General features: G+C 43.6%; 1 protein-coding gene across 1 annotated transcript in view; it reads right to left on the reverse strand.

Moving 5' to 3' along the window:
* The window catches only part of LOC135057220 (uncharacterized), a 91,683-nt gene that overhangs the window by 63,432 nt on the left and 7,156 nt on the right, over nt 1-21,095 (reverse strand). Inside the window, exon 4 of the mRNA XM_063963113.1 lies at nt 19,973-20,112. Coding sequence (XP_063819183.1) covers nt 19,973-20,112 — 140 coding nt within the window. The remainder of the gene's footprint in view (nt 1-19,972; nt 20,113-21,095) is intronic.

Here is a 21,095-nt window from a genome sequence, read left to right on the forward strand (position 1 = left end):
AAGTTTATACGCCCCCTAAAAAAACTAGCCCTGCGCAGCCTCCGCGGAACATGGACAACCTGCTGACCATGGTCAGTTTCGTGGCCCTGGTTTATTGTAGCCTGCTGGAGCACTCTCAGGTATCCCACAGGCAAAAAAAAAAAAAAACTACACACGGCAGCAGCCATTTCAGAGTGAGAGATGTTAAAAATGTGCTTGTTTCCCTTTTAAATGGCCCAAAATGAAGGTGTGATTAATGTAGAATTGTAAACACATGTAAACACGCTTCTCAAAAGCAGGTCTATTTTTTTCCAGCCTTTTTTTACGATTCGTTTTTTTTCACGGCCGCCAATGCACTTTCACGGTAGAGATTTAAAATACGAATGCATAGTAAATTACCGAGTTGTATACCTAAACAGCCGCGTTTGACCGATGGTGTATTCATTCGTATTTTTAAACTTTGACTTCCCAAAAAATACGAATGCCCTCAACATTGCAGAGATTTGAGTTGAGTAAATTCCCGAGATGACACTTTGAAGAAAAAACACAAAATCGGTCAAAATTGGGAGCTTAGTAAATATACCCCCATGTGTGTAAACATACCCAATAACTGCAGATACAGTACGCACTGGGACGGGCGCCCGGCATCCTCTACGGACTAAGAGAAAAGGATTTACCGGTAGGTATTAAAATCCTATTTTCTCATACATCCTAGAGGATGCTGTGGATGCTTCAAGAACCATGGGGTTTATAACAAAGCTCTAGAACGGGCGGGAGAGTGCGGATGACTCTGCAGCACCGATTGACCCAACAAGAGGTCCTCAACAGCCAGGGTATCAAACTTGTAAAACTTCTCAAAGGTGTTTGAACCTGACCAAGTAACCACTCGGCAAAGCCGTAATGCCGACACCCCTCATACAGCCGCCCAGGATGAGCCCACCATTCTGATAGAATGGGCCTTCGCCGATTTCGGTAACGGCAATCCAGCCGTAGAATGAGCTTGCCGAAATGTATTACAGATCCAGTGTGCAATAGTCTGCTTGGAAGCAGGAGTCCCAATCTTGTTGGGATCATACAGGACAACAGAGCCGTTCTGGCGACATACATTTTCAAAGCTCTGACCACATCCAGAGACTTCGATTCCTCACAGGCGTCAGTAGCCACTGGCACCACAATAGGTTGTTCATGTGAAACGATGACACCCCTTTAGGCAGAAATTGCTGACGAGTTCTCAACTCCGCTCTATCTTCATGGAAGATGAAATAGGAGCTCTTGTGAGACAAAGCCGCCAATTCAGACACCCGCCTTGCAGAGGCCAAGGCCAACAGCATGATCACTTTCCAAGTGACGAATTTCAACTCTACCTTACGTAAAGGTTCAAACCAATGAGATTGCAGGAACCGCAACACCACGTTAAGATCCCATGGTGCCACCGGGGGTACAAAGGGAGGTTGGATGTGCAGCCCGCCTTTCACGAAAGTCTGAACTTCCGGTAGGGAAGCCCATTCTTTTTAAAAGAAAATTGACAAGCCCGAAATTTGTATTTTAATTGAGCCTAACTTTAGGCCCGCATCCACCCCTGCTTGCAGAAAATGGAGAAAAACGGTCCAGCTAAAATTCTTCCGTAGGAGCCTCCTTGGATTCACACCAAGTCACATATTTTCTCCAAATACGGTGATAATGTTTCGCTGTTACCTGTTTTCTAGCCTGAAGCAGTGTGGGAATTACTTCACCGGGAATACCCTTTCGGGCTAGGATCCTGCGTTCAACATCCAAGCCGTCAAACAAAGCCGCGGTAAGTCTTGGTACACGCACGGCCCCTGCTGTAACAGATCCTCTCGTAGAGGAAGAGGCCACGGATCTCCTATGAGCAATTCCTGAAAATCTGGATACCAAGCCCTCCTTGGCCAGTCTGGAACAATGAGGATTGCCTGAACCCTTGTTCTTCTTATGATCTTTATCACTTTTGGAATGAGTGGAATCGGAGGGAACACATATACCGACTGAAACACCCACGGTGTCACTAGGGCGCCCACTGCTATTGCTTGAGGGTCCCTCGACCTGGAACAATATCTCGGAAGTTTCTTGTTGAGGCGAGACGCCATCATGTCTATTTGAGGAATTCCCCAACGACTTGTCACTTCTGCAAAGACCTCTTGATGAAGACCCTACTCTCCTGGATGGAGATCGTGTCTGCTGAGGAAGTCTGTTTCCCAGTTGTCTACACTCGGAATGAAGACAGCTGACAGAGCGTTTACATGCCTTTCCGCCCAGTGGAAAACTTTTGTGGCTTCTGCCATTGCCGCTCTGCTCTTCGTTCCGCCCTGGCGGTTTACGTACGCCACTGCTGTTATGCTGTCCGACTGAATTAAGACGGGCAGATCGCGAAGAAGATGTTCCACTTGCAGAAGGTCGCTGTAAATAGCCCTTAATTCTAGAATGTTTATGTGCAGACAAGCTTCCTGGCTTGACCATTTTCCCTGGAAATTTTTCCCCCTGAATGACTGCTCCCCGGCCTCGGAGACTTGCATCCATGGACACCAGGATCCAATCCTGGATCCCGAACCTTCGTCCCTCTGGGAGGTGAGAACTGTGCAGCCACCACAGGAGAGAGATTCTGGTCCTGGAAGATAGGATTATTTTCCGGTGCATGTGCAGGTGAGACCCGGACCACATGTCCAACTGGTCCCGCTCAGAGCTGGCCATAGGCATAGGCAAACTAGGCAATTGCCTAGGGCATTTGATATGCCTAGGGGCATCAGCAGCTTCTGCTGATTAAAATGATATGCGGCATGCCTATATTCTGTGTGTAGCATTTCATATGCAGATACAGCCATAGTCTCACACAGTATATAGGCATGCTGCATATCATTTTAATCAGCAGAAGCTGCTTGTGTACCCTAGCCATAAAGCAATGCAAATAAGATGCATTGTCATTAAAAAAAGGTGTGCCCGACATTAGCATTGAGGCAATATTTATGAGGACACATCTGTATCCAAGCAGAGGCAGAGGTCACAGTGTTAGTGGCAGTGTGAGTGCTGTGTGCATGTGAGTGGGTTGGTTGTGCAGTAGTGTTCGGAATATGTGTAAGGAGAATTATGTGTGTCATGTAAAAATGCATTAATAATGTGCAACATATGTATAAGGGGCACTATGTGTGTCATTATGTGTATAAGGGCATTAATAATGTGTGGCATATGTGTAACAGGGTACTACTGTATGTGTGTCATTATGTGTATAGGGCCACTAATAATGTGCAGCAAATGTGTAGGGGACACTATGTGTGTCATTATGTGTCTAAGGGCATTAATAATGGACCTCATTCCGAGTAGTTCGATTGCAAGCTGCTTTTAGCAGCTTTGCACACGCTAAGCCGCCGCTTACTGGGAGTGAATCTTAGCTTATCAAAATTGCGAACGAAAGATTAGCAAAATAGCGAATAGACACTTCTTAGCAGTTTCTGAGTAGCTCCACACTTACTCGGCATCTGCGATCAGTTCAGTGCTTGTCGTTCCTGGTTTGACGTCACAAACACACCCAGCGTTCGCCCAGACACTCCTCCGTTTCTCCAGCCACTCCCGCGTTTTTCCCAGAAACGGTAGCGTTTTTTCGCACACACCCATAAAACGGCCTGTTTCCGCCCAGAAACACCCACTTCCTGTCAATCACATTACGATCACCAGAACGAAGAAAAAACCTCGTAATGCCGTGAGTAAAATACCTAACTGCATAGCAAATTTACTTGGCGCAGTCGCACTGCGGGCATTGCGCATGCGCATTAGCGACTAATCGCTCCGTTGCGAGAAAAAAACACAGAGCGAACAACTCGGAATGACCCCCACTGTGCGGCATATGTGTAAGGGACATTATGTGTAAAAGGGCATTCATAAAGGTTGTCATAATGTGTAAGGCGCATTATGTTTATAAGGACATTAATAAGGTGTCTCATAAGTGTAAGGGGCATTACTGTGTGGAATGTGTGTAAATGCATTACTAATGTGTGGCATTATGTGTATAAGGTGCTCTACTATGTGGCATTGCGTATAGAAAGGGTACTACTGTGTCGTCTAATATGAATAAAGAGCAATAGGGTGTGGTGTAATGTGAATAAGGAGCAATTCAGTGTGATGTAATGTGAATAAGGGGCTCTACTGTGAGGAGTAACGTTTATAAGGTAAAGTGATACTACTGTGGGATGTAATATGAATTATGGACACTATCGCATGACCATATCTGAATAAAGTTGCAGTACTAATTGGAATTGGGGTTATTGTGTGGCCATGCCCCTTGCCAGCAAAAACACACCCCTTTTTGAGCTGTGCGCCAAATGTGCGAACTGTTCCTATTTAAAATATAGGGGGTACAAGGTCAGAGGCGGAACCAGCGGTGGTGCTACGGGGCACCAGCCAAAATCTTGCCTAGGGCATCATATTGGTTAGGGCCGGCTCTGGCCACGGCAAGTCCCGATAAACAAACGGCCCCTGCTGAAGCAGGTCCTCGCGAAGAGGAAGTGTCTGAGGATCTTCCAGTAATAACTCCTGAAGATCTGGACACCAAGCCCTCCTTGGCCAGTCTGGAGCAATGAGAATTGCTCGAACCCTTGTTCTTCTGATGATCTTGAGAGCTTTTGGTATTAGTGGAAGTGGAGGGAACAGATACACCGACTGAAACACCCTCTGGGTCACCAGTGCATCCACTGCTATTGCTTGTGGGTCTCTTGACCTGGAACAATATTTCTGAAGCTTCTTGTTGAGACGCGATGCCATCATATCTATTTGAGGAACGCTCCAACGATCTGCTACATCTGCAAAGACTTCTGGGTGGAGGCCCCATTCTCCTGGATGGAGATCGTGTCTGCTGAGGAAGTCTGCTTCCCAGTTGTCCACTCCTGGAATGAAAATTGCAGACAGAGCTTTTGCATGTCTTTCTGCCCAGAGGAGTATCTTTGTCACCTCTGCCATTGCCGCTCTGCTTTTTGTTCAGCCCTGCCGGTTTATGTAAGCTACTGCCGTTACATTGTCTGACTGGATCTGTATGGGAAGACCTTGAAGAAGATGTGCCGCTTGATGAAGGCTTATACAAAAAAGACAAAATGTGCATTAACAGTAGCGCTCTCCAACCACCATGTATAGAAACCCCCAACAAAAGTGAAACAAAATTGATAGAATTGATTCACCCTGAGGGAATGGAGGGATTCTTCGCCCTCCCTTTGCTTAGATCTATATAATTATTTTGAAAAGGAGAGATTATCCAGCGCTCATGCAGGTGGGTATTTGGTAAGCCCTAAGGCTGCTACCTATTTGCAGAAGTTCCTCCAACTTCAAATAAGGTAAATACAGTAAGGGGTTAGGTGCGCCAAGGGGACAAGTTGGTATGTATTTGAAAAGGGGATGATGTGTGAAATGATGGTCAAAAGACTTGTAAATATCACAAAAAGATTCTTTTATTAAATCAGAGAAAAAAGGGGGGATAGGGGGAGGGGATGATATGGGTATAGATGAAAAAAAGGGGGGGGGGGAGTGAATGTCTCGATGGGTTAAAGTAATGTCTAAAAAATCCGTAATTGGACAAGGTTGGTGGATTAGTCTGGTGTATGAAGGCACTCTGGTCAGTGGCGTCCCACCTTCAGTAGTGCCTATAGTCTTATGATGCTATCCAGAGCCTGTATATGGTAACTTTGGTTGAGTCAGGGAAAAAATGAAAAAAGTTCTTTGCAGAAAAAAGATGTGTGGAAAAAAAGATAAAAGATGGGGGTCCCCCCGGAGGGTCGGTGCGGCAAGCGGTTCTGGTGTATGCTAGGATTAGGTAATGAGGGCTCCGGACATACCGTCCGCCCCTAGACTCCGTAAGTGCACAGTGTCGCTCCTTTGAGAACACTGTGACTGGCTGTGTCAGAAGGGGAAGCGGTCACCGTCTCGGAGAGGGAGAAGGACGACTGCTTCTAGCCCTGCTGGGCTATCTGCCGTGTCCTTTCCTCTCCTACAGAGTCCCTTACCTCGTTCACGTAGCCCCGTCTTGTTCCCTCTTGCCGGCGGCCTTCTCCGTTCCTCTCCAGCGGCGTTCTCCTCTACCTTCCGGGTTGTTCCGATCACGTGATCAGGGTACGAGGTCACGATGTCATCAGCCGTGCAGTAGCGATTCTCTTTCTTCCGTCTTAGTTTGCGGTTGGCTCTGTATATCTGGAGATAGTGTTGGTTTAATGGCTTATAGGTCGTGGATAAAAAGCATTGGTCCTGATTTGGGGGCGGTCTGGGGAGCGGGTTTAGATATCATGAATTTTTATGTTAATTTATTTTATTTTCATATTTATATTTATTTTTATTTTTACTGTTATTTTTCATTATATTATATTTTATTTTTAATTTTATTTATTTTATTTATTTTTTATTTATTTATTTATTTTTACCATTCTATTTTTATTTTATTTTATTTCCACCATTTTAGCTTTATCACATTTTTTCATCAATATTATATGCATTATTCATCCATCATTTCCCAATGGTTTCTCTTATTTGACTTTTCATTTTATTTATTTATTCTATGCAATTTATTTATTGTTATTTTCATTATTCATTTTTCTTTTTCCCTTAATCTTATATAGTTCCATTTACTCATATTCAATTAGATAAGTGGCATCATTGTTTCATGTGCCCTTACACCAAAAAAACCAAAATATTTTTGGTGCACACCAGCTCCCATTAGCACTTCACCCCTGCAAGCTCACCCTGTTTAAACCTATCTTCATAATAACTAAACCCGCTCCCCAGACCGCCCCCAAATCAGGACCAATGAAAAAGTGACACGTTTTCCAAGATGGGCTAAATAGCCCACAACAAACATGGCCGATTATGATTCCCTGACGAAGGCCAGAAAGGGCCGATACGCGTTGGAACCACAGCACCCTGCTTTTTATCCACGACCTATAAGCCATTAAACCAACACTATCTCCAGATATACAGAGCCAACCGCAAACTAAGACGGAAGAAAGAGAATCGCTACTGCACGGCTGATGACATCGTGACCTCGTACCCTGATCACGTGATCGGAACAACCCGGAAGGTAGAGGAGAACGCCGCTGGAGAGGAACGGAGAAGGCCGCCGGCAAGAGGGAACAAGACGGGGCTACGTGAACGAGGTAAGGGACTCTGTAGGAGAGGAAAGGACACGGCAGATAGCCCAGCAGGGCTAGAAGCAGTCGTCCTTCTCCCTCTCCGAGACGGTGACCGCTTCCCCTTCTGACACAGCCAGTCACAGTGTTCTCAAAGGAGCGACACTGTGCACTTATGGAGTCTAGGGGCGGACGGTATGTCCGGAGCCCTCATTACCTAATCCTAGCATACACCAGAACCGCTTGCCGCACCGACCCTCCGGGGGGACCCCCATCTTTTATCTTTTTTTCCACACATCTTTTTTCTGCAAAGAACTTTTTTCATTTTTTCCCTGACTCAACCAAAGTTACCATATACAGGCTCTGGATAGCATCATAAGACTATAGGCACTACTGAAGGTGGGACGCCACTGACCAGAGTGCCTTCATACACCAGACTAATCCACCAACCTTGTCCAATTACGGATTTTTTAGACATTACTTTAACCCATCGAGACATTCACTCCCCCCCCCCCTTTTTTTCATCTATACCCATATCATCCCCTCCCCCTATCCCCCCTTTTTTCTCTGATTTAATAAAAGAATCTTTTTGTGATATTTACAAGTCTTTTGACCATCATTTCACACATCATCCCCTTTTCAAATACATACCAACTTGTCCCCTTGGCGCACCTAACCCCTTACTGTATTTAGATCTATATAAGTAGCAGCACACACTTCTCTCTTTGAATCACAAACCAAGGGAAAATTCTCCAGAGCCCCAGAGAAAAATCCACAGAGGATTTGGATGTAGTTTTACTTCTTGCTGAACATCCTAAAAGGCTTTAAGAAGAGAGAGACATAGTGTAGCAGTCCTTAAACATGAATAAAGATTTATTCCACAGACCGCACTTACAGAACAATAATGTAAAAAGAGCAATTAGAATCAAATCCAATGGACATATCACCAAGATGGCATCTCTCCTCCTCGGGAAATTCCTGCAACACCAGCTGGACACGGTGAGTGGAAATGCTGGGTTCCGGATCCACAGCTACCACAAGTACAAGGAAGATCCTTCAGAGCGAAATGGAGAACAGGTCCACGGAAATGAAAAGACAAGCGAAGCTCAACGCGTATCGGACATTCAGTCCTTCATCAGGAGCATACATTCGCTTGTTAAAAGACCATACTTATACCCTATACACAGCTGGAATTGATTACCGCTAGCCGGCAACCTCCAGTATCTTCATTTCCGCTTTGGTCATCTGACCGGAAACGGAAACTCCCTTTGCGGTTCACATGCGTTCCACGCGGCAATCTTCATCACAGCCGCGTTCCACTTCATATCCTTATGCGTTCCACGGGCTTCCGGACTCGGCAAAGTTTATAAAGTATAGTCCTTTTACAATCAGTCCATTTGGTCCAATTAAAAGTCCCATAAAACCCGTTAATAACGAGGCCATAAAAAAGAAAGAAAAATACATATTTACCAAGACAAAACAGCACATATAAAATAAATATAATAAAACCATAAATAGATACTGATAAAAAGTGACAAGCCTGAGAAAGAGGAACCCGAAGAAAGGGAAGGAATTATTCCAAAAAGCATTTCAATTCGAATTCACCGTTTAACCCCCTGGGTACCAGGGTGCCCAAACGGTGAATCCATTGCATTTCTGCCCTCGCCAATCTCCTCTCTAGATCTCTTGTTCTCCATTTCGGTATAACCGTCTGTATCCCACAGAATGACTTTAAAAAACATTCCTTCGACCCATGGACCCTTTTAAAATGTACTGAGACAGTATGGGTCTCTAACCCCTTTCTTATGTTGTAGATGTGTTCGGCCCACCTCACCTTAACACACCTCCCTGTCCTTCCAACATAAAATAAACCACATGTACATTCTAGAATGTAAACCACATTCTTGGTGTGACATGTGATGAATTCCCTGATGGGGAAAGACTTCCCATTTACCATAAATTCTGTGATCTTTCTTATAGGTGATTTTACTGACTTGCACATTAGGCAGTCACCACAACGGTGAAAACCCTTTGTCCTTATACTTTGTCTAAGGTCTGTTTCTAAACTACTCTTTACTAACTGGTTCTTTAAGGAGGTTGCTCTTCTATACACAAAGGTGGGACCCTCTGGTAACAGGGAACCTAAGACCGAGTCCTGTTTGAGTATATTCCAATTATCACGAAAAACACGTTCTATACCTTTAAAAGATTGGTTGTATTGACTAATAAATGCCCACTTGTATTTTTCATCTTGTGGGCCTAAAGTGGTTTTAGTTTTCAATAAGGTCTCTCTTTCTACATTGGATATTTTGCTTCTTGCTTGAGCTAATAGGTTCGGAGAGTAACCCTTTTTCAGAAATCTGTTGGATACTTCATCAAGCTGTTGATCACACTCCTGTACATCAGTGCAGTTCCTTTTTATCCTTGCAAACTGGCTGAATGGAATACCATCCAGCCAGTTTGCATGGTGCTGACTTGTACGGTCTATGAAGCTATTGGAGTCAGTCAACTTCCTATAGGTCCTAGTATGGACCTTCCCATCCGAAATGTAAATGCCCAGATCCAAAAAGGACACTTCTTTCTTGCTTCTGGTAAACACCAGTTGAATAGACATGTCATTCAAGTTGAGACCTTCACAAAAGGCATTCAAAGAGTCATCATCACCTCGCCAGACGAACAATACGTCGTCTATATAGCGCTGCCAGGACACTAGGCCCGCCACCAGACCATCACTACGCCAAATCTGATGGTCCTCCCAGTACGCCATAAATAAATTAGCGTAACTGGGGGCGAACCTAGTGCCCATGGCAGTGCCAACCTGTTGTAAGTAGAAGGTCCCATCAAAATAGAAATAATTGTTTAATAGGATAAACTTAATACTATCCAGAATGAAATTTTTGATGTTACTACTGAGGGAACTCATCTCTAGAAAATAGGACACCGCTGTCAGGCCTTTCTCGAGATCTATAATTGTATACAGAGTACACACGTCAGCTGTACATAAAGTGTCACCTTCTTCCCAATTATACATACTGATCCTTCTTAGGGTATCACCTGTATCCTTTAGGTATGCTTTTGTTTTTTGCACCAAAGGTTGTAGGTGGTGATCCACCATAGCTGACAAGTTACTAGTAAGGCTATTACACCCTGATACAATAGGCCTTCCTGGTGGGTGGAGGGGGTCCTTGTGTATCTTAGGGAGGACATACAGTGTGGGGATTGATGGTGTCGATATGTTTAGAAACTCAAATTCTTTTTTAGTAATGACCTTTTCTTCTAATGCCTTGGTACTTAACTCCAACAATGCCTTAGATATTTTAATAGTTGGATCAGATTTGAGTTTTGAGTAGGTTTTACCGTCATTCAATTGTCTATAAATCTCCTGCATGTATGCCTCCCTTTTCATCAGGACCACACCTCCACCCTTGTCTGCCGGTTTAATGATTAAATCTTTATCATTTTTCAAATTTTGAATAGCCTCGAATTCCTTTTTAGTTAAATTCGGCCTTATGCTCTTATTTTTGGCACTTTTCTGGACAACTTTTTCTATTTCATCACAAACCACTTTATTAAAGACATCGAGGCAATTTCCTCTAGCCTGGGTTGGATAAAAAGTAGAAGGAGGTCTAAAAGAAGATACTTCCATATTTACCTCCTCTTGTCTGGGTTCCTGTTTATCTTCTTTTAATTCGAAAAACCGCTTAATAGTCAGTTTGCGTACAAACTTTTGTACGTCAAGAAAAATTTCAAAAGAATTAGGTTTATTTGAGGGCGCAAATTTTAAACCCTTCTGTAGTACCCCTATCTCATGTGCATCAAGTTCTCTATCAGAGAGATTAAAAATCTTGCCCTCTGAGGGGTTCTCTACTACAGAGATTCCAACAGTCGCACTTTGTTCATTAGAGCTGGTAGTTTTCTTAAACTTGCGACTTTTGCCTGCTCTTTTACCCCTTTTGGTCGGTTTACTTAGTTTTTCAGATGGTAGACATCCTACCATCGATTCCTTTGGGTTCTTGGGCCCCACTCTAAAAAAGAAGGAGAGGAAGCATCCTGTTCAACATCTCGAAGGGGCTGAAATCTATTATAGGTATTAATTCCTGGAGATCTGTTTTCAAACCTCACTGCTCTCTTAAAGTCCCTTGTATTAACCCATCTTTTTGACTGACTAGGGTTACTATCAGAGTTACCATATGTATTCTCCTGATCCCTATTTCTAGGATACCTATTTTCAAAGGTTCTCTTTTTGTATCCCATAGTTCTTTCCCTTCTCCTCCATGGGACAAACTTCCCATTCGGAGGAGGTTCTGACTGAGAACTTTCAGTACTCGTCATAGGGCCCTGTTGGGGTAACCTCATTTTTCTTTTTTTAGGTGTGGCCATTGGTAACTCATCTCTCTCCTCTAATTCTTCTATAGATTCTACTTTCTCTACCTCTTTTGTCAATCCAACATTAGTATCTCTTTTAAGTTTTTTTAACTTTCTCTCCCTAAGTTCCTTAGTGTTTTTATTCATTTTTTGCAGGAGCGCTTTCTCCCGATTCTGGAATTCGTCAAGTTCTTTATAGGGATGAACTAACGTTTGCATAGTATTGATCTCCTCATTTAATTTATTCATGTTCCTTTTCCTTTCTTTGATGATTAAATCCATCAGAGCCACAGAACATGAATTAAGTATGGTCTCCCATTCATTCATGAACTCTGACTCAGATGTACCAAAAGAGGGGGGTTTTAAAATTTTCAGCCCTTTCGGTATGAGGTGAGCAGACTGGTAATATTCTAAGGTTATCACCTCCCACCACATCCTATTTTCTTTAAGCATAAGGACTTCTAATTTTTTAAAAAGTGATGATAAATCCTCATCACAAACCTCTACCCCTTTATTCACCTCCTTAAATGTACTTTTAATTAGTTCATTTCTATTTTCCCTATAACTAAACATGGTTGCAACACAGTTCTGAAAAAATGGATAGAAAATGCAAGCAGAAGAAAAGAATTCCAGATTCCGTGCGCACTAGACTGGGGTGCAGCTACACAATACACAAATGTGTGAATCCACCAAACACACAGAAGACATATACAAAAAAGACAAAATGTGCATTAACAGTAGCGCTCTCCAACCACCATGTATAGAAACCCCCAATAAAAGTGAAACAAAATTGATAGAATTGATTCACCCTGAGGGAATGGAGGGATTCTTCGCCCTCCCTTTGCTTAGATCTATATAAGTAGCAGCACACACTTCTCTCTTTGAATCACAAACCAAGGGAAAATTCTCCAGAGCCCCAGAGAAAAATCCACAGAGGATTTGGATGTAGTTTTACTTCTTGCTGAACATCCTAAAAGGCTTTAAGAAGAGAGAGACATAGTGTAGCAGTCCTTAAACATGAATAAAGATTTATTCCACAGACCGCACTTACAGAACAATAATGTAAAAAGAGCAATTAGAATCAAATCGAATGGACATATCACCAAGATGGCATCTCTCCTCCTCGGGAAATTCCTGCAACACCAGCTGGACACGGTGAGTGGAAATGCTGGGTTCCGGATCCACAGCTACCACAAGTACAAGGAAGATCCTTCAGAGCGAAATGGAGAACAGGTCCACGGAAATGAAAAGACAAGCGAAGCTCAACGCGTATCGGACATTCAGTCCTTCATCAGGAGCATACATTCGCTTGTTATAGGGTATAAGTATAAGTATGGTCTTTTAACAAGCGAAAAACAGATCTCCAGGAATTAATACCTATAATAGATTTCAGCCCCTTCGAGATGTTGAACAGGATGCTTCCTCTCCTTCTTTTTTAGAGTGGGGCCCAAGAACCCAAAGGAATCGATGGTAGGATGTCTACCATCTGAAAAACTAAGTAAACCGACCAAAAGGGGTAAAAGAGCAGGCAAAAGTCGCAAGTTTAAGAAAACTACCAGCTCTAATGAACAAAGTGCGACTGTTGGAATCTCTGTAGTAGAGAACCCCTCAGAGGGCAAGATTTTTAATCTCTCTGATAGAGAACTTGATGCACATGAGATAGGGGTACTACAGAAGGGTTTAAAATTTGCGCCCTCAAATAAACCTAATTCTTTTGAAATTTTTCTTGACGTACAAAAGTTTGTACGCAAACTGACTATTAAGCGGTTTTTCGAATTAAAAGAAGATAAACAGGAACCCAGACAAGAGGAGGTAAATATGGAAGTATCTTCTTTTAGACCTCCTTCTACTTTTTATCCAACCCAGGCTAGAGGAAATTGCCTCGATGTCTTTAATAAAGTGGTTTGTGATGAAATAGAAAAAGTTGTCCAGAAAAGTGCCAAAAATAAAGAGCATAAGGCCGAATTTAACTAAAAAGGAATTCGAGGCTATTCAAAATTTGAAAAATGATAAAGATTTAATCATTAAACCGGCAGACAAGGGTGGAGGTGTGGTCCTGATGAAAAGGGAGGCATACATGCAGGAGATTTATAGACAATTAAATGACGGTAAAACCTACTCAAAACTCAAATCTGATCCAACTATTAAAATATCTAAGGCATTGTTGGAGTTAAGTACCAAGGCATTAGAAGAAAAGGTCATTACTAAAAAAGAATTTGAGTTTCTAAACATATCGACACCATCAATCCCCACACTGTATGTCCTCCCTAAGATACACAAGGACCCCCTCCACCCACCAGGAAGGCCTATTGTATCAGGGTGTAATAGCCTTACTAGTAACTTGTCAGCTATGGTGGATCACCACCTACAACCTTTGGTGCAAAAAACAAAAGCATACCTAAAGGATACAGGTGATACCCTAAGAAGGATCAGTATGTATAATTGGGAAGAAGGTGACACTTTATGTACAGCTGACGTGTGTACTCTGTATACAATTATAGATCTCGAGAAAGGCCTGACAGCGGTGTCCTATTTTCTAGAGATGAGTTCCCTCAGTAGTAACATCAAAAATTTCATTCTGGATAGTATTAAGTTTATCTTATTAAACAATTATTTCTATTTTGATGGGACCTTCTACTTACAACAGGTTGGCACTGCCATGGGCACTAGGTTCGCCCCCAGTTACGCTAATTTATTTATGGCGTACTGGGAGGACCATCAGATTTGGCGTAGTGATGGTCTGGTGGCGGGCCTAGTGTCCTGGCAGCGCTATATAGACGACGTATTGTTCGTCTGGCGAGGTGATGATGACTCTTTGAATGCCTTTTGTGAAGGTCTCAACTTGAATGACATGTCTATTCAACTGGTGTTTACCAGAAGCAAGAAAGAAGTGTCCATTTTGGATCTGGGCATTTACATTTCGGATGGGAAGGTCCATACTAGGACCTATAGGAAGTTGACTGACTCCAATAGCTTCATAGACCGTACAAGTCAGCACCATGCAAACTGGCTGGATGGTATTCCATTCAGCCAGTTTGCAAGGATAAAAAGGAACTGCACTGATGTACAGGAGTGTGATCAACAGCTTGATGAAGTATCCAACAGATTTCTGAAAAAGGGTTACTCTCCGAACCTATTAGCTCAAGCAAGAAGCAAAATATCCAATGTAGAAAGAGAGACCTTATTGAAAACTAAAACCACTTTAGGCCCACAAGATGAAAAATACAAGTGGGCATTTATTAGTCAATACAACCAATCTTTTAAAGGTATAGAACGTGTTTTTCGTGATAATTGGAATATACTCAAACAGGACTCGGTCTTAGGTTCCCTGTTACCAGAGGGTCCCACCTTTGTGTATAGAAGAGCAACCTCCTTAAAGAACCAGTTAGTAAAGAGTAGTTTAGAAACAGACCTTAGACAAAGTATAAGGACAAAGGGTTTTCACCGTTGTGGTGACTGCCTAATGTGCAAGTCAGTAAAATCACCTATAAGAAAGATCACAGAATTTATGGTGAATGGGAAGTCTTTCCCCATCAGGGAATTCATCACATGTCACACCAAGAATGTGGTTTACATTCTAGAATGTACATGTGGTTTATTTTATGTTGGAAGGACAGGGAGGTGTGTTAAGGTGAGGTGGGCCGAACACATCTACAACATAAGAAAGGGGTTAGAGACCCATACTGTCTCAGCACATTTTAAAAGGGTCCATGGGTCGAAAGAATGTTTTTTAAAGTCATTCTGTGGGATACAGACGGTTATACCGAAATGGAGAACAAGAGATCTAGAGAGGAGATTGGCGAGGGCAGAAATGCAATGGATTCACCGTTTGGGTACCCTGGTACCCAGGGGGTTAAACGGTGAATTCGAATTGAAATGCTTTTTGGAATAATTCCTTCCCTTTCTTCGGGTTCCTCTTTCTCAGGCTTGTCACTTTTTATCAGTATCTATTTATGGTTTTATTATATTTATTTTATATGTGCTGTTTTGTCTTGGTAAATATGTATTTTTCTTTCTTTTTTATGGCCTCGTTATTAACGGGTTTTATGGGACTTTTAATTGGACCAAATGGACTGATTGTAAAAGGACTATACTTTATAAACTTTGCCGAGTCCGGAAGCCCGTGGAACGCATAAGGATATGAAGTGGAACGCGGCTGTGATGAAGATTGCCGCGTGGAACGCATGTGAACCGCAAAGGGAGTTTCCGTTTCCGGTCAGATGACCAAAGCGGAAATGAAGATACTGGAGGTTGCCGGCTAGCGGTAATCAATTCCAGCTGTGTATAGGGTATTAGTATGGTCTTTTAACAAGCGAATGTATGCTCCTGATGAAGGACTGAATGTCCGATACGCGTTGAACTTCGCTTGTCTTTTCATTTCCGTGGACCTGTTCTCCATTTCGCTCTGAAGGATCTTCCTTGTACTTGTGGTAGCTGTGGATCCGGAACCCAGCATTTCCACTCACCGTGTCCAGCTGGTGTTGCAGGAATTTCCCGAGGAGGAGAGATGCCATCTTGGTGATATGTCCATTGGATTTGATTCTAATTGCTCTTTTTACATTATTGTTCTGTAAGTGCGGTCTGTGGAATAAATCTTTATTCATGTTTAAGGACTGCTACACTATGTCTCTCTCTTCTCAAAGCCTTTTAGGATGTTCAGCAAGAAGTAAAACTACATCCAAATCCTCTGTGGATTTTTCTCTGGGGCTCTGGAGAATTTTCCCTTGGTTTGTGATTCAAAGAGAGAAGTGTGTGCTGCTACTTATATAGATCTAAGCAAAGGGAGGGCGAAGAATCCCTCCATTCCCTCAGGGTGAATCAATTCTATCAATTTTGTTTCACTTTTGTTGGGGGTTTCTATACATGGTGGTTGGAGAGCGCTACTGTTAATGCACATTTTGTCTTTTTTGTATATGTCTTCTGTGTGTTTGGTGGATTCACACATTTGTGTATTGTGTAGCTGCACCCCAGTCTAGTGCGCACGGAATCTGGAATTCTTTTCTTCTGCTTGATGAAGGCTGTTGTACACAGCTCTCAATTCCAGAATGCTTATGTGAAGGAGTACTTCTTGACTTGACCATCGTCCTTGGAAGCTTTCCCCTTGCGTGACTGCTCCCCAACCTCGGAGGCTTGCATCTGTGGTCACCAGGATCCAAGTCTGAATCCCGAACCTGCGTCCCTCCAGGAGGTGAAAACTTTGAAGCCACCACAAGAGTGAAATTCTGGCTTTTGTTGACAGGATTATCCTCCGGTGCATGTATAGGTGCGATCCAGACCACTTGTCCAGTAAGTCCCATTGGAACACCATGGCGTTGTAGAGCCTCGTAGGCCACTACCATCTTCCCCAGCAGGTGCATGCACTGATGAATCGATACGCGTGCTGGTTTTAAAACTTGTTTGACCATCCTCTGGATCTCCAGAGCCTTTTCCACCGGTAGGAATACTTTCTGTGCTTCCGTGTCCAATATCATTCTCAGAAATGATAACCTCCTTGTGGGTTCCAATTGTGATTTGGAAGGTTTATGATCCAACCATGCTGTTGAAGCACCGTCAGGGAAAGTGCAAAGTTCTGCACTAGTTTCTCCCTGGATCTCGCTTTTATGAGGAGATTGTCCAAGTATGGGATGACTTTGACTCCTTTCTTGCGAAGAAGAACCATCATCTCCGCCATCACCTTGGTGAATATTCTCAGAGCCGTGGAGAGCCCGAAAGGCAATGTTTGGAACTGGTAGTGGCAGTCCTGCACCGCAAACCTCAGGTATGCCTGATGCGGTGGGTAGATGGGAACATGTAAATAAGCATCTTTGATGTCCATCGATACCAGAAATTCCTTTTCCTCCAAGCTGGAGATCACCGCTCTCAGGGATTCCATCTTGAATTTAAACCTTTTCAAATAAAGTTTCATGAGTCTTTAGGTTTAAAATCGGCCTGACCGAGCCATCCGGTTTCGGCACTATAAACAGGTTTGAATAAAACCCTTTTTCCTGTTGTGACACAGGAACTAAGGAAATTACGTTGTCTTGACATAATTTCTGTATTGCGTTCAGCACTTTTGCTCTGTCCTGAACAGAAGCTGGTAAGGCTGATTTGAAATATCGGCATGGGGGAAGGTTCTGAAATTCCAATTTGTACCCTTGGGATACTATCCACAATACCCAAGGATCCAGATCTGAGTGAACCCAGACCTGGCTGAAAGACAGTAGACGTGCCCCCACCCGATCGTACTCCTGCAGGGGAGCCCCAGCGTCATGCTGAGGTATTAGCTGAAGTAGCTGTTGACTTCTGCTCCTGCAAGCCTGATGGTCTTGTAGATTTTTTTACCTCTTCCTCGCCCTCTTCCTGCGAAGAAGGGAGTACCCTTTGCCTTTTTGGACTTGTTGGGCCGAAAGGATTGCATCGTATGAGAATGAAATCCTTTCCTAGGTGGAGCAGCTGCGGAAGGCAGAAATGCTGACTTGCCTGATGTAGTTGTTGAAATCATGGCATCCAGCTTGTCTCCAAAGAGGGCTTCTCCATTGTAAGGAAGCGCCTCAATATTCTTTCTTATTCCGCATAAGCATTCCATTGGCAGATCCACAGCACCCTGCGGGTTGAAATCGCCATAGCGGAGGATCTTGAACTCAGCAACCCAATATCCTTCATAGCTTCAACTAAGTAACCTGCAGCATTTTTGATATGGCCGAGAGTTAGGACTATTTCATCCCTGTCAACTGTGTCTATATTAACAAGCATAGCGTTGCCTACCCACGTAGAAGCATTGGTGGGCGTTACCTACCCACGTAGAAGCATTGGTGGGCCTGAGCACCGTTCCGTTAGCCGTATATATGGATTTTAGGGTTGTTTCTAATTTATGGTCAGCTGGATCTTTTAAAGAGGCTGAACCAGGGGCAGGCAAAACTATTTTCTTAGACAGCCGAGAAACTGAGGTGTCTATCATTGGGGGAGTCTCCCATTTGTGCCTGTCTTCCTCAGGGAAAGGGTACGCTACACGTATCATCCTGGGAAGGGTAAATTTCTTCTCTGGGTTAGCCCAGGATTCTTCAAAGAACGCATTCAAATCCTTTGAAGGAGAAAAAGTCACGACCTTTATTTAATTTAAAATAATCCTTTTCCTCAGGGCCCAGTGTTGTTTCAGGAAACTCCAACACTTCCTTTATAGCAACTATCATACATTGTATGCTTTCATACCCTCCAACTGTACCTTTTTAATAGGTACAGTACCTTTTTTTCATGGTCTGTACCGATTTTTGGCTCTCCAAACTTCCATTGAAAGTATAGGAAAAGGGGTGTGGCCACGCCCCCTTTACCCGCGGCCACGCCCCTTTTTCGAATTTGTACCGCTTTTTCTGTGTAAAATGTTGGAGGGTATGTGCTTTTGGCTAATTTGGGGTCTACCCCTCTCAAATCCCCAGTGTTGACGTCAGAGTCGGAATCTGTGTCTGTGTCCCCTTGCATTATCTGGGCCATACTTGCCTACTTTTGAAAACTAGTTTCAGGGAGATTCCAAGCGGCAGCAGAATGCGCCGTTGAGGTACGTCTCTAGCTCCGCCCCAAGGGCATTTCTAGCTCCACCTATGGGCGTATTTATTGCAATCAGAGGTGTGTCCTGCAATGGCAGGTGAAAACTATACTACTAAAAGCAGCAAAAAAGAAAAAAAAAAAAGAGTAATAATATACAGTAGGTGCACGATATATTAATGTACCAACATTTGAGAGACTTTTGTGAGAAGAGATGGACAAAAATGAAATCTACATACACTGGTGTGGGTTTGTGTATATATGTATGTGTATGTGTGTGTACAGTGTGTATATATATATATATATATATACACACACACACACACACTACTACACCCATATTTACATACTGTATATATACGTATTACATCTAGTACACACAGCACCATAATACATTACATTATACACACACACCCTCTCCCATATTATACCCAGTACTTTACAATATTGGAGGGTGCGTAGGCGCGCACCCAAAATTAGGGGTATGGCCTCGTGGATAGAGGTGTGGCCTCACAGGAAGTGCCACGATTACAAGCCATGCCCCTGTTTTTGTTACTATGGGGGCATGAACAGCACTCTGTGAGTTGCTGGTCATGTCCTGCGTCCTCTCTGCCGGTGAATAGACGCTGTGCACATGCGGACAGTGTCTATTCACTGCTGCTCTGCTAAGCAGAGCAGCGTGAGAGAGGGTCTGCCAACTGCGGGACACTGATAAATGGGAAACAAAGCGCTGTGAATAGCAATGCCTTAAGAAGATTTAAGAAAAGGAAAGAGAAGAATAAACGTTAAAGAAGGAATAGAGATTAAAAGAAGAAAAAACAAAATATTAAAATTAAATAAATAAAAATGAAATAAATACATTTAAAAAATGAATAAAATCAATGTTTACAAGCTCTCTGTTGTAATTAAGCAGCTTTTCCGGTCCGTTTATATGAATAATTGCTGGAGTCCATTTTTTGCCATTCAACAACCCTCACACGCTAACTGTCCCTGCAATCTACCTGTATATTGTGGATCCGTGACAGGCGTCTGTGATGCCGGGTGCTGTGTTGAGCGGTCTGTGCGTGGCTGGTCTCCTTGCAGCTGGACGCGTATTCTCCGTGCTGGCGTCTTGTGCTCCTTCCGGTGTGTCTGCTGGCTTCTGTGGGTGGACAGCGGTACAGTCCGTGAAAAACTAGACTGTCCAGCCAAAATCAGGACATTTGGGAGGTATGACATAAACATACACAGCGCCCCTTGCCCATATTACACCCAGTATCAGATTACATTGCATTATACACAGCCCCCCACCCCTGATATTACACCCAGTACCACATTACACATAGCATACACAGCTCCTCCATATGGGATGTAATCATGTTACCGGCGGTCGGCATCCTAACCGCTAGAAATCCTGACAGTCTGCATTCCGACTAACAGGGACTGTTCCCACTCGTGGGTGTCCACAAAACCCATAGACTTGGAATAGAACCTGTGGCGAGCGCAGCGAGCAAGCAAGGAGCTTCGTTGCGCTCACCCCCACCCACCGACAATCTGGCAGCCGGGACCCTGGCGTCGGTATGCTGAACGATGGGATCCCAACCGCCGGTCACCCAATCCCAACCTCCCCATATTACACCCAGCACATGACATTATACACAGCCCCCCATATTACACCCAGCACATGACATTATACACAGCCCCTCCCCCCATATTACACCCAGCACATTATACACAGCCCCCCCATATTACACCCAGCACATTACATTATACACAGCCCCCCCATATTACACCCAGCACATGACATTATACACAGCCCCCCCCATATTACACCCAGCACATGACATTATACACAGTCCCCCCCCCCCCATATTACACCCAGCACATTATACACAGCCCCCCCCCCCCATATTACACCCAGCACATTACATTATATACAGGCCCCCTTCCCCATATTACACCCAGCACATTATACAAAGCCCCCCCATATTACACCCAGCACATGGCATTATACACAGCCCCCCATATTACACCCAGCACATTACATTATATACAGGTCCCCTCCCCCATATTACACCCAGCACATTATACACAGCCCCCCCATATTACACCCAGCACATGACATTATACACAGCCCCCCATATT

This window comes from Pseudophryne corroboree, chromosome 3, assembly GCF_028390025.1.
Source record: "Pseudophryne corroboree isolate aPseCor3 chromosome 3, aPseCor3.hap2, whole genome shotgun sequence".
Lineage (NCBI taxonomy): Eukaryota > Metazoa > Chordata > Amphibia > Anura > Myobatrachidae > Pseudophryne > Pseudophryne corroboree.